Source organism: Protopterus annectens, chromosome 9.part0 (assembly GCF_019279795.1).
Source record: "Protopterus annectens isolate FY-2018-M chromosome 9.part0, PAN1.0, whole genome shotgun sequence".
NCBI classification, from domain to species: Eukaryota; Metazoa; Chordata; order Ceratodontiformes; family Protopteridae; genus Protopterus; species Protopterus annectens.
Window position 1 is genome coordinate 741754787 of NC_056743.1, and position 14983 is coordinate 741769769.

Below are 14983 nucleotides of genomic sequence, written 5' to 3' on the forward strand. Positions count from 1 at the left end.
GAAAGTCAGCCCACATCATAAACCACTGGTTGCCACAATCAGCTGCAAGCAGTGGTCAGAGAAGGCTGTAAGGTAAACAGAGACTAGGCTGAATACCTGGAGGTTAACTGGAGAGAAAGCACAGGAGTTCAAGGAATTACTTAAGGCTGTTGCAACTTAGAAAGAAGAGGAAATAAGTGGGGTTGAAGAAGAATGTCAGTGTATGTATGAGGACTATAGAACAGATATGCAGCTAAACTAGGTATGGTAATAAGATACATAAAGAAAGCTGCTGGTGGAATGCAGAAGTCCAGAAAGTCATCAAAAGAAAGGAGTGCAGGAAAAAGTGGGACCTAGAAAAGACAGACCAGACTAAGAAGGAATACTGGTTGGCTAACAAAGAGGCTAAGAGAGGAGTTGCAATAGCAAAGTGCAGGGCATCAGAGGCACACCTTCTGAAAAGTGACCCCATATATGTCGCAAAGAAATACTATCAGGCTGCAAGGCAATGACAGAAAGATAAAGAATATAGTCAGTCACCCTTCATAAAGGATGCCAGGATTAACATGCTCACCAGTCCACAGGACATCAAAGACAGATGGAATGAATACTTTCAGCAGCTTCAGAATAACGAAAATTCCAAAGAAGCTGTACTGCTCTAGACACAGCCTACCATGAAAGAAGAGGAGCAGCCCACTGTAGAAGTAAGACTAGCACGAAGGAAAATGAAGTCAGGGAAAGCCGCAGGCTCAGATGAGGTCACAGCAGATATGATTAACATATTGGGTAAAATAGGGAGGAAATTGCTCCTGAGGGCATGCATAGTAGTATAGAGAGAAAAGTGTATCCTAAATGACTGGAGAATAAGCATACTAGTGCCAGTTTACAAGGACAAAGGGAGCATCAACAACTATGGGCAGTACAGAAGTACTGAACTCCTGTGGCAGTGCATGAAAGTTTGGGAGAGAGTGATTTATAAATGAATATGCATAGCAGTAGAAGGCAAGATGGGAGATAAGCAGTTCAGATTCAGATTAGGATGCAGCACAACCAAACTGATGTGTGTAGTGAGACATATAATTGAGAAGACAGTCGAGATGAGGAAAGATTCCAACTGGGCATTCCTAGACATGGTGATAGCATATGACAAGGTCCCAGGAAAGCTGATTTGGGCAGTCCTGCAGTGGTTTGGAATCTCAGAAAAATTGGAAGAATTAGTACAGGCTATGTACAAGGACATAATGACTCAAGCAGCCAGAGTATTCCGTCTCTCAGAGGGCTCCTATTGGGACATGGTGTAAATCAAGGTTCTACTCAGAGGGCTCCTATTGGGACATGGTGTAAATCAAGGTTCTACTCAGAGGGCTCCTATTGGGACATGGTGTAAATCAAGGTTCTACTCAGAGGGCTCCTATTGGGACATGGTGTAAATCAAGGTTCTACTCAGAGGGCTCCTATTGGGACATGGTGTAAATCAAGGTTCTACTCAGAGGGCTCCTATTGGGACATGGTGTAAATCAAGGTTCTACTCTGAGCCCACTGCTGCTCCTACTGGTAATGGCATACATTAACAAACAGTTTGGAGGGGACATATCAACAAAGTTGCTGCTTATAGATGATGTGTTATTACAGGCAGAGTCTTAGCAAGTACTTTTAGCAAAGGATAGGGGAATAGAATGTAAAACTGAAGGCACATGGGATAAAACTGAGTAAAGATGAGGCAGTTGTATTGGCATCTAATGAGGGAAATCAGAAGCTGAGAGTAGAGATCAAAGGGAAAATAGAACAGATTAACAGCTTCAACTATCTGCGAGGGGTGGTTGAGGTGAAGGAAAGTCTGAATGAGGCGATCAGAGCTAGAATCAGAGGAGCTATAGCTTACTGACATAAAGTGTCAGGGGTAGTATATGCCAGAAGAATGCCTAAGAAGCTGAAAAGTAAGGTGTACAAAACAGTGGTGTGACGAGTACTACTGTATGGTACAGAAACCTCTCTGCAGTAAAGGCAGAGCAGATAAGGAAGGTTGAGGTGATGGAAATGAAGTGCCTGGGAAGGGTGGTAGGATGTACATTGTGAGACAGACAAAGAAATGAGGACTTCAGAGCAGAAGCCCAAGAGTGCCTGTTGCAGAGAAGGTCAAAGAGAACATATTATGGTGGTTTGAGCACATGTGCAGGAAAGCAGAAGACAATCTGGTGAAGAAGATTTGGGATAGACAGAAAGAAGGAATGAAGAAATGAGGGCATACAACAAAGAGATAGAAAACAAAAGCTGGAAGGGAGCAGCACACCAGGATGTCAGTCCAGAAAACTCTTTTATTCCAAGAAATCTGATTTAGCGCTTTCATTAGCTTGTAACTTAAGACGTCATCAGGCTCATTTAACAGTCATAAAACAACAGTTTAAAAACCCCTCTCGGCAAGTCACGTGACATGCCCTAACCAATAACAAAATAATACAAAGTTATTTATTTATTTATTTATTGACATTTGTTAACTGGGAAAGTCCACTGGGCTTGAGACCCATTTTCAGTGGAGGCCCAGAGAGAAAAGCTCCAAGTTACATGAAAATCATTACATGAATTTGTAAGGAAACAATAGCCAATAAAGCAAGTGAAATAATACAGAAATCTAAACAGCACATATGTTGTAAAAAGGCACAATACAGTAACAATGGAACATTAACAGGCAGAAAAATTATCCAGTTAGAAATATTTAACAATACAGCTAATTTTTTGATGGGGGGTGTAGGAAAAGGTAAGTGTAGTGGATAGGTAGAATTAGAAAGTTAAACTTAAAGGTAGGATACATATAGTTGGAATCTTATAGCTTGGTGGTGGGAATATGCAGATTATAGGTGGCATGTATTTAATGGTGGTATTAAACGTAGAAAATGACAGAGAAGAGAAGAGAAAATGTGTTAAGATAGTTGTATAGATGTGTGGACTGGGATACTAAAGATTAGGGATAACTCATGGGGCAACAGTATAACATGTACATAAGTATATTTGCTATGTGAAAGTTTTGCTAGATTAAGGAGGCTCTAGATGTATGTTGCCTGTGCAGCTGGGGTTATCAGTGAGATGTTGTTTTAGTTTTCTTTTAAAGGAGATTATGTTGTCTAATTATCTAACAGATGATGGGAGGGCGTTCCACAGCATAGTTATGGAAATGGGAATAGAGGCAGCTACCTGCTCTTTTGCTAGGTTTTGATACTTTAAGTAGGTGTTTGTTGTTTGAGCATAGATTTTTGGATGGGACAAGGTTCAATGATATTTTTCAGGGAAGGGCAACACTTGGATTTATAAATGAGTTTATGGGCAAAGGTATGTTGTGTGTAATGTAGGTAATGTGCAAATTCTAGCCAGTTTAGTTCTCTAGTGGCCTGGCAATGGTGGGTGGTGCGATTTGGCTGTGCTGATACAAATTTTGCAATCTTAATAATAACAGGACTGCAGTTTGTGTTGCAAAGAGTTGTGGAGATTGGTGAAGATAAGAGACCCACGTAGTAAGGTTGGAAAGAGAAAACTTTTTAAAAGTATTATTCAGATGGATTTGTCTAAGTATTGTTTGTTTCTGTAAAGTTTGCCTAATTTGAAGCGAGTCTTTTTTTATTGCATTATTAATATGCAAGTCAAAGCTAAGTTTGCTGTCAATAGTAATTCCTAGCAGTTTGGCTTGCTTTACTAACTCTATTTGGGTTTTGTTTATTGAGAATATAGTAAGTCTGTGGGAACAGGTTTAGATGCAAAGATGAGTAGTTTAGATTTATTAGGGTTAAGTAATAGTTGTGATTGGTTTAGCCAGAACTCTATGTATGTGCGGGCCTTTTGTGTTAACTTTTGGAAGTCAGTGAAGTTAGTGGAGGTACAAGATTATGGCTGAATCATCTGCATATTGTATGGTAGCACAGTCAGGGGGAACTTTATGTAGGTCATTTATAAAAATGTTGAATAGAAGGGCTCCTAAAACTGACCCCTGGGCACTCCTGTGTTATTTGGGAGAAAGCTAGAGAGGTTATTCTGCCATTTTATGGATTGCTGCCTGTTTTCCAAGTAACTAGCGAACCAGGTTAGGGTGATATCAGAGCATCCTAGTGTAGTTGCTGGATAAGTTTAATATGGGAGACTGTCAAATGCTTTTGAGAGATCAAGTAACAGGACTGATATAAGTAGATTACTATCTAGGGAATTCTAAATGAAATTTGTGAAGGAGACTAGGGCAGTAATGGTACTGTGGGATGGTTGAAAACCATGTTGTGAAGGGGATAGTAGGTTGTTGCTGGTTAGATGTTCAACCAGTTGTTTGTGGATGCATTTTTCCATTATTTTAGATAGGGGGACAGTTCGGAAATGGGTCTAAAATTATATAGGTCATGAGGATTCCCACCATATGAAGTGGGGTGATTATTGATTTTTTTTCCAGAGCTGGGGGACTGTGTATTCTGCAAGTGATCAGTTTATAAGGATACTTACTGGGAAACCTACTGCCTTGGCAATAATTTTGAGGTATTCTGGGGGGACATTATCAGTGGATAAGGATCCTGGCTTCAATATGCCAAGTAATGTTTGTATTTGAGAGGTTGCTACAGGTTGGAAGTTAAAGGATGGAATGGAGCTGATATTGCCTTGCGGTATGATGGATGGGTTAATGGGGGTTGGGGTATTGCCTGCATTTACTAATGTAAGGATACTATCTGTAAAGTTTTAATTAAATATTTTAGTGATTTCAACTGGGCTTTTGTCTGGAAATTGAGATGGGTTTATGGGTGCTGCCAGGATTTAGTAATGAGTTTACAGATTTGCAGAAAAGTCTGGGATTATTACTGTCAGTGTTTATTTATTGAGAGAAGTTAAGTCTTTTTGTCCTGAATAATGGCCTGTTTTGCTTTGGTTCTAAGTATTTTGCATGTGGTTTCATTGGGTGGGGTCTTATCTTTTCTCCATTTGTGCCATGCTTGGTCTCTATTAATCAGTAGTTATTTGTTTGACGATAGCCAAGGATCATGGTTATGTTTAACTCATTTTTTTCTTATGGGGGCTATGGAGTTAAGGGTATCTAGGAAGACTGTATTGAAATAATGTACTGCTTCATCTAAGGGAAGATATTTCAATGGGTTACAATTTAGTGTTTGTAATAGGTTGCAAAAGTGAGACTTGCTAAAATTGGCTAGATTTCTGGTATGCTTGTATGAATGGATACGTGGGGTGGAGGTTGATAAGTCTGTGTGCCAGGGCTGGTAAGCAGTCACTTAGGGTGTTGGGAAGCGCATTGGGATTGTAGTCGTATTGTGGGTGGGATACTAATAACAAGTCTAGGGTGGATTCAGGGTGATTATTTGCTGTGTGTGTTGGGGTTTGTACAAGTTGTGTAAATTTAACAGATTGATGGAGTTTGTGGAGTTGTTTGGTGTTAGTTTAAGCCAATTTATATTACAGTCACCGAGTATGATGGTTTCATTTGAGATGTAGTGGTTAGACCATGATAAGAAGCCTTCCAGTGTTGGGATATTGGGACCTGGAGGAATATGGATGGTGGCAACAGATATTTGTTTATGGTTGTTGAAAAACAGTGATGCTACCAGGATTTCCATATTATTGAAGGTGGGAACTATTTTTGGATGGGGTATTATGTTTAAGTGGTTACGGTATATTAATGCTATGACTCCCCCTGTCCTATGAAGTCTATCTTTTCGTAATATTTGATATCCAGGGGGAAGTATTTCTGAGTCTGATATCTGGGGTTTGAGCCAGGTTTCTTTTACAGCAACTATTATCAGGTGTATACTGTGTAAACCATGCATGGAAATCTGCTACTTTGTTGCAGATACTATGGATGTTTAACGTCGCGATGCAAAGGTCTTTTGGTGTTTTCACTGAGAGTGATGTAGAGTTGTTAATATGTTGGGTGGGAGAGGGTCCAGGGTTTGGATGAATATCTCTACTTTGGCATAATAATGTGAAGATAGTAACATAAAATAAAAACTCATCCATTTTTTTTCCAAGTAGGTTTAAAATACATATATATCCAAAATATTATTGTTCTCATATTTAAACAACATAGGACCTAAGCTTTAACACACTACTAATGGAATAATTTTCATTCAAACCTGGTGGCACCAAAGAATTCAGCTCACTTTGCCAGTTTAGCTCCCGTAGTTCAAATCATCCCAGGGACCCCCCCCCCCCCTGATGTTCTTCTCAACTATATCTATCCTAAGGAAAAGAAAATGATGCATAGGGAAAACTGAAATATGTTTGTATAGTGTGTTGTATTCTCTCTCATTTTTAATATCAAAGTTATGCTCATATATACGTTCCCTAAAACATTTCTTAGTTTTCCCTATGTAAAAAATGTTGCATAATTGACATATTGCAACATAAATCACCCCCAATGAATTACAAGTACAGTGAAATCCCAATTTTATTGAACATTGGTTAATCGCCATTTCTTTAGCTTTGTAAATGTATCTGCATTGAGGGCAGACTTCGTATTTGAAACAGCAAGGGGGCATGATTAGTAACTGGAAAGAATACTGTTTAAGGCATACTTGAGGAAATGCTACCTCACGGTGTGGGTGATATAACCCTTTCATAGCTTGCTTGCATCATGGACAATGATGCATGTTTTCAGATGGCTTTATTTCTGCCTGGAACAGACCAAGGAAAGCATTGGATAATGGTAGGTAGCATAGCTGCACTGGTGTTAAATAGAGCAGTCATTCAACTTCAGTATAAAATGCCTCTTCTTCTATCATCAACTTAATATCTTAATGGATATGCATGGGGATTACTCCAACCATTACATGTTTACAAAAATATTTCTGACCCTGTGTTAACCTGAACTGTTTCTGTATAGTTATCATTGTCTTGTACGACTTGACCATTGCCTTATTTTCCACATGGTAGTATATCCAAAATTAGGCCCACTTTTCATGGATGCTATTAGTTTGTTCATGTTTCTAAACCATTCTCTGCATTTTTTTAACCGAAAATAATCTGCTTAGAATCTAACACTCACAACAATGTCTTAATGTTAATATGCAATTGGATTTATTGCATTTTGCTTTATATATGTGTATGTGTGCGTGTGTATATATATATATATATATATATATATATATATATATATATATATATTACATATTAAAATGGATGTTGCAGTGCTGCTCTGAGAAGGTCAATATTTGAGGAAAATAAACATCTTTTATATGGATTTACCATGCACATTAAAAATGCTGCCTCCATTTGTGCTGCGTATGTTAAGCCTTGCTTCACACAATCAAAGGATGCATATTTCTTTGCTATTGTCAGTTTTCCCTACCACTTTCTTTTTTTTTATATAAAATCTCCATGACGGCCTGAGTATTTTTAAAAAAAACAATATGTTTTTTTTTCCAGGTGAAGATCTATGGTGATGGGCAGATATACCCAGTTACTTTCCAAGACTATCAACTGATGGATGAAGACTACTTGATGTCACAGGGCCAGCAGCAGCCAGCCCCTCAGTGCATTGCAGAGAGCTTATCTGTCCTGGAGGTGGAAATCTTTAAGTACGTCATCTTCTTAATACTCAACAGTACAGTGAACTATTGTCAGGTTGTCTTTAGAGTTGAACTATAATCTCTTCTTCACCCTTGTTTATCAGTAACCTTCCCTGCATAAATCCATTTCAGGATGCCTATAGAAATTTCAGGGGTTATAACTGCAGTCCTCAGATTAGCAGAGTTACATGCATGAATGAGAGAAGTATATACAACAGTCTTGGAAGTTTATATATGGTAGGGCACAATCCCTCAAACTGGTGGAATGCAGGGAGACTCTTGAAATGTGTGACAGTGAGTTTTGGAGTTTGCTGTATTTTGTTTGAAGCACACTTTATCTTTCAGTGTTTGGTGGCTCATAGCAGCATATCTCGCACTATTGATAGTATCATTTCAAGCTTGGATGGCACTGTAGATAGTTACAGACCAATTTCTCAGTGCTTTGGTTAACTGCTACCAAAATAAGAAAGGAAGAAACAGTACATGTGTTATCAAAACAGCTGCTTCTGTAATTTGGCTACCATAGCCTTGAGTAGTGATGACTAAGTCTATGAGAAAAATGCCTGTGCTTGTCATATTTACAGCACTGTGTGTTACTGTGTAAAAACTCACACTAAGTGAGTTAGTGATGTACAATTAATGTGTTGGTGTTTCAAACGGACTAAAATGGTGTCACTGCTTTTTTCCCATGCATGTGAATTATTAAATCATTACATGTTTGTGTGACACAGAAGATAAGCATATGCTTGCTGTTTGTCTTTGTTTAAAAATTAGCAACAGCATTATTCCAGTGTGCAGGAGTTCTGGCATTCTTGCATTTTCTGGTGTGTTGAATATGGAGATTGATGTACTTTTTGCACAGTTTAGAAAAATACAGGAAATGTATGTTTTAATTTATCTAAAACTCCTTTGGACTCTGTTATTATAAGAGCTTAAAACTAACAATGTGGTAATTAAATAAATGGATAAGGGCAGATAGGTGGTTATTAGGAATGTTGGATAATATAGGAAAATGTGTTTGGACCACTTAATGCCAATAGCTGACAAATCATTCTATTTTTTAAAACTTATAAACAAAGGTATGGCCTTCAAGTCCAAGTAAGTCATTGTTCCACTGTATTCGGCATTCATCAGACCTGTTGTCTGTGTGACAGTGCCCCTTTTGGTATGTACCTAACCAGGTATATCCAAGAACTGGAATGTTCACAGTGGTTCCTCACTAAAAAAATACATGGAGTAAGTAAAATGTCCTATGAAGACCGCCTCATTGCTCTATCCCCTGTATTCAGTCTCCTACAGGCTTTTCTGGGGAGATCTATGCCTGGCATTGTCAGACCACACTCTGATGAACCTTCTGCATATCCACAAAGCAAACAGCACCAGAATTGCCCGTTCTAAAGACTTAAACCTTGCCTGTGATATAAACTGGACCAGCTGGAGAGATAGGTATGTATCCCAGAGACTACCCTGTTTGTACAACAGACTCCCCCACCCATGTGAAGCAGAGTTCCTCTCTAATCCAGTTCAGGTGCAATTTGGACAACTGAATGGGAAACCAGAAATTCATCCCTCGTTTGGCACCTATGTGTTTAAAGGACACAGGTCACCTGTAAATGGTTCACCTCCCAGGTCCATGCTTACACTTATCAAGGGTATCAGAACTTGTCAGACATTTGGAATCCATAGCTAGGCTTAAAAAGACCCTTGTGGTCATTAGCCTAGTAAACACCTATTAAACTATATACCTATGCTAGGTTGCACTTATAAACTTAAAATAAGGTGATTAATAAATTTAATACTGAACCAGATGTTGGGAAATTAGTTTCTTTTTATTACCTTCCAAAAAAAATGAAATGTTTTCAATACCTTGAGCAGACTGGTTGTTTCTGGTGATGTCCCTTTGCTGGAAATTATAGGAAAGATAAATAGTCATAACCTTATGCAATGTGTACTTTAACTTGATTCTTGCATTAGGGTTAGCTCATATTTAATTCATCAAATTTAATCTGTCATGACAAGATATGTTTTGGCAAACACCTGGTATCTTTAATCTTTATACCAGCTTTCAACATTGTTATAGATTGGGATCTTTGTTTTATTAGAAACACGCTGTCAGCTTATTTTAATTGAGTTTACTTTTTTGCATTTAACGAATACTTTGTTTCATGATGAATTTTTTCATCAGTTACAGGGGACTGCTATGGGTGCCTCTTTTGTATTTATTAATGCCTGCATGTGTGATATGGAAGAAAGACCTGACAGTTTCTTCTGTTTCATCCCTTTGCCTTGTAAGTTCCACTAATAATGTGAGCTATCCATTGGGTCATTCAAGGAGTCAGATGCGACTTGGAGAGAGCGAGAGAGAACGGTGTCTATTTTGTTGAATTTATTTTGGATATTTGTCATTAAAAATGTAGAAGAAAATATTTGTTTGTATTTTGGTTGCACCTGTTTTGCTTGGTTATCAACTTGGTAAGGATATTTTGGGTGAGATCTCTCAGTATTTATTTATACTTTTCTCCTAAGATGTCTACAATGAAGTTACCTGTTATGGTTGTCTATTTTTGAGTTTCTTTTGGTAGGTTATCTAACATTTCTTCCTCTAAGAGTAAGTATTTAACTGCTATTTGCATTTTGATAAAATTATTTATTTCAACTGAATTAATAACCAGTTGGTCCATTTTCAGTTTGGGGTATACTGTTGCCAAGCAGAGTGGCTTTAGATTTTGGGTTTTGCCTTGTTAAACGCATATTTTTTCCACCCGTGTTTTCCCATGACTATTGCACCAGTGCAGATAAAAAAAAATTGTCAGGTATCTGGCCATAAGCCAGATTTCTGAAATACCTGATACATCAGGTATGTTGATTTGATTCTAAGCCTCTTGTAGGTCTTGTGTATTATTAAGGCTTTTGGGAATTTCTATCTGACATCTTTATTCCTTCTGTAGACATACTTGTTGGGGCAGCTTAATTGTTGGTACTGTATGGGAGGCAGATGTTAGTTTGTGAATGTTTGGTTATGCAGTTGTTTTGGTTGAATCAGTTGATGCTGATTGTGGGGCTAAGGTTAGGATAAGTGTTTCTGGCAGTTATTAGCTTTAAATTAATAGTAAATACGAGTGTTGTTAAATGGCAGATGTTTTTTGAGAACTTTAGTGTCAGGATTGACTTTTTGCATCTGAGTAGAATATGTTCACAATTTAGGCAAGGGATATTTGTGATTTTTGTTTTCCTAACATTATGTAAGATTATCTATGGATAACTAAATACTTGAGGCGTTTAGGTGAATTTATGCATGTTTGTGTTCATTTTGCTGTCCTGTTCTTATATTCTGTGAATAATAAGGTTAATAGTAAAAATAGGAAGTTCTACATTAACAGAATTGTGCATCTAAAAGTGTTAATGGCTAATTACTTTGATTTTTTGTTGTATTTGTTTGCCTTACTGTGTAGTATATTTCATATTGCTGCCCAGTATAGTGAAATAGTAGTACATAGTTGATGCGTTGATTGACATTTAATGAAGCAAGTAAAGAAAAGTAGTAAATACATTAACTAGCAAGGGATGTGTCTAGAAAGTACTTCCAGGCCTTAAATTTGTTAGTGAGAGGTAATGTAGGGGTGTGTCTGCAGTACTGATTGGTTTATAGTGAAGGGTGTAAAATGTTTAGTACAAGTATAATGACTTTATGGGTGTGTGGGAATGGGGTAGGGTGAACAGTATAGAGCAGCCAAGTATAGCAAGGTTGAGTGGGTGGAGAAATCCCAGTGAAGGGTTGTATCCTCTTCAGATTCTGAAGGGGAACAGCAGTATGGCTACAAAGGATAGAGGCCTACCAATGTTAAGAAAATGTTACAGTATCTACAGAAATATCCAAACCAGTATAAAAATTATATAGATAATATTAAATAATACCTAAGGGAAAAACAACCTAGTCTGCCCACCTTTACAAAGGACAACCCTGTGATGGGAAGTTAGGAAGGGATTTTCTTTTATGTTTGTGTCACAAGACAATATCTGGGAATTGGGGACTACACCAGCATGTAAAAAAGTATTATAAAATACTTTAAGTAAAGGCCCTCAAAAATGGTTTCATATTTATAAATCAAGATATTTGGAATATCATATGGGCCTAATGGCATTGATTTATTTTATTTTATTAAGTTCTGTAACATTTGAATATAAAGTAATAAATGGGCAAGCATCAAAGGGTGATATGTTACAATCTAAATTCATAATTTTTATGTCAGGGTTATTACAATCAGCATTTATGCAATATTGGTTAAATTCCTCCATTAGCTCAGTAAGGTATTAGGTTATTAACCATGTCATGCACAGTTCTTAGTGTTGTTTAGTGGTGTTGATATATTTTTTCTAGTTTTTAATATTGAACATACCCTCCACAACCTTTTTTTTTTTTTTTTTTTTTCAAATTCTGATTTTCTCTTCTGAATTTTTATCTTTACTCATGTCTACTTTCTTCATCTCTTTGACAATCCCATTTCTTCTTCGTCAGCCTCTTCCTCTGTATACTCTCCTGTACTTCCTCATTCCACCACCAGGTCTCCTTGTCCTCCTTCCTCTGTCCAGATGTCACACCAAGCACCTTTCTAGCAGTCACCCTTACTAGTTCTGCTGTAGTTACCCAGCTATTCGGTAACTCTCCACTGCCTCCCAGTGCCTGTCTTAACTCTTCCCTAAACTCCACTTCACAATCACCCTTTTTTAACTTCCACCATTTAATCCTTGGCACAGCTTTCACACTCCTCCTCCTCTTCTTGATCACCAACGTCATTCTACATACCACCATTCTATGCTGCTTAACTACACTTTCCCCTGCCACCACTTTACAGTCTCCAATCTCCTTCAGACTGGCCCTCCTACATAGGATATAATCCACCTGTGAGCATCTTCCTCCACTCTTGTACGTCACCCTATGCTCCTCCCTCTTCTTAAAATACGTATTCACCACAGCCATGTCCATCTTTTTCGCAAAATCCACAATCATCTGACCTTCTGCATTCCTCTCCTTAACACCATACCTACCCATCACTTCCTCATCCCCTCTGTTCACTTCACCAACATGCCCATTAAAGTCCGCTCCAATCACTAGTCTCTCACCCTTGGGTACACTCATCACAACTTCATCCAACTCACTCCAAAATTTCTCTTTCTCATCCATCGCACACCCAACTTGTGGAGCATATGCACTAACAACATTCATCATTACACCATCAATTTCGAGCTTCATAAACATCACTCTGTCAGACACTCTCTCCACGTCTAAAACACTCTTGGCATATTGTTCCTTTAGTATAACCCCTACCCCATTTCTCCTGCCATCCACACCGTGATGGAACAATTTGAACCCGTTTCCTAAACACCTGGCCTTACTTCCCTTCCATCTGGTCTCTTGCACACAATATATCAACCTTCCTTCTCTCCATCATATCAGCTAGCTCTCTTCCCATACCAGTCATACTGCCAACATTCAAAGTTCCTACCCTCACTGCTACACTCCTAACCTTCCTCCTATCTTCCTGCCTTCGGGCATGCCTTCGCCCTCCTCTTCTCCTTCGGCCAACAGTAGCCCAATTTAAAATACTGTTCAATATTATTTAGTAATCATATATAAAAAATATTTCTTAATGCAAAGCCAGCATACAGAAGCATAGAATATGGAACCTTTTAGACTCACAGTGGGAAGCATTCTTCTTAATACACTTGAGGAGAATACACCCAATGATGTCCACTACTTGCTAACTTTTTAAAGCAGGATTTACAGAACCCCCCCCCCCCCAAAACCAGTTTTAAAATACTGCAGTCTGAAGTTAAGATATTTTGCTGAACTCTGATTCTAGTTGTTAATGGTTGTTGTTTTTATTATAATTACAACTGAGTTGTAGAGTCAATATCTGCCTATGTATGTTAAAATAGTTTTTTTCTTGTGGCTCCTACAATTTGTAATTCTTTATCAGAGGAGCTGTGATCAGTGCAGTCTACATGCATTCCTTTGTCACTGAGCCTGCAATACTCAAAGTGAATTAATTTCTGGTTTCCTTTATTTCATTTATTTGTTTTACAATTTGTAAGTGGGTAGGTGGACTGGTCTACGACCTGAGTAAAGAAAGGGTCACTGTGTGCTTTGGCTTCTCTCTTACTTAAAATGGTATGTGTGCATACTAAAAGGTCAGGCTTTTTACACAAAATTAAAACTTCTGCGACATTAAAAAAGCTAAATATATTACTAAATTATAGCACTTAACAGTAGCCTGTGTCTCTTTAGTAATTTTACCAGTCCACACTATCTGCTTTCCACATGCCGACAATTCCACAAGAATATTCATGCGGATGAACAAAACATCAACATGTTTATTCAGTGATATAGAAAAAAAAATCACCATGTGCTGGGTCTTGGCTGGTATTTGGGCAGACCTTGCTACTATGCATCGGGGGGGGGGGGGGGCAGTACTGTTGTAAAACAATGCCGGTGCAAGTTCAAAAGATAATCCGCTGAAAGATGGTTTTGGCTTGACTAGTCTTGCAAGCTCCAGGGTCGGAGGCAAATACTATAACTCTAGCACCGTTTGCCAGGTTACATGTAAGAATTCTGCAGTGGCTACTAGCTTCCCAGTGGTCTGTTCTTCAACTGCTGTCACATCAAGTCCTGATCACCAGTTGTAAAACTGATCTTCTTTGGTGGGTACATTCCAAACAAATTCTCCATGGTTGTCCCTTTGTTCATCCAGAGCCCACAGCCATAGTGACCACGGATGCCTCCCAGATGGGGTGAGGGTCATTATCTTGGCAAGATGGTCCAAGGCACTTGGTCCCCATTAGGGGCCAATTTGCGCATCAGTGTGTCCTGGAGATGAGAGCAGTGTTCTTGTGTTGCAGGCCTTTCAGACAGCTCTTCTTCAGAGGACTATTGCAATTCAAGCAGACAGTATGTCAGTGGTTTGGTACAGCAGGGAGGAACTAAGTCTTATCCCCTTTTTTGAGAAGCCCTCAGAGTGTGGGAGATCTCCTCCAGCCACTTTCTAATAGCAATGCACATTCCAAGGAGTTACAATGATTGTATCCCTCAGCCTCACAAGTGGTCTCTCAGTCTACAATTGGCAAAAATTGATATTCCGTCATTGGGGCCAACCTTGCTGCAACCTGTTTGTGTCTCCACTAAACAACAAGTGCACCAATTACTTTGCCCTGATTTACCCTCCAGAGGAGTCACACGAAGACCCTGTCCTCTACAAATGGCCCCCACTCTCTTGTATGCCTTTCCCACGATACCTCTAATTCTAAAATATTTACAGAAAGCACTCGGGTTGAAAAACACAGTAATCTTCTTTGCAACCTTTTGGCCTTGACAGATTTGGTTCCCCTTTCTTTGGCCTTATCTGTTTCAATAACCTTGGATTCTGGACCCAGTACCAAGACTTCTGTCCCGTCCAGGCGGTCTTGAT

General features: G+C 38.7%; 1 protein-coding gene across 7 annotated transcripts in view; it reads left to right on the forward strand.

Moving 5' to 3' along the window:
- The window catches only part of LOC122811493 (circularly permutated Ras protein 1-like), a 1239209-nt gene that overhangs the window by 812614 nt on the left and 411612 nt on the right, over nucleotides 1–14983 (forward strand). For all 7 annotated transcript variants that reach the window (XM_044083365.1, XM_044083368.1, XM_044083363.1 and 4 more), the window contains one exon: nucleotides 7378–7529. In XM_044083365.1, the coding sequence (XP_043939300.1) occupies nucleotides 7378–7529 (152 nt within the window). The remainder of the gene's footprint in view (nucleotides 1–7377; nucleotides 7530–14983) is intronic.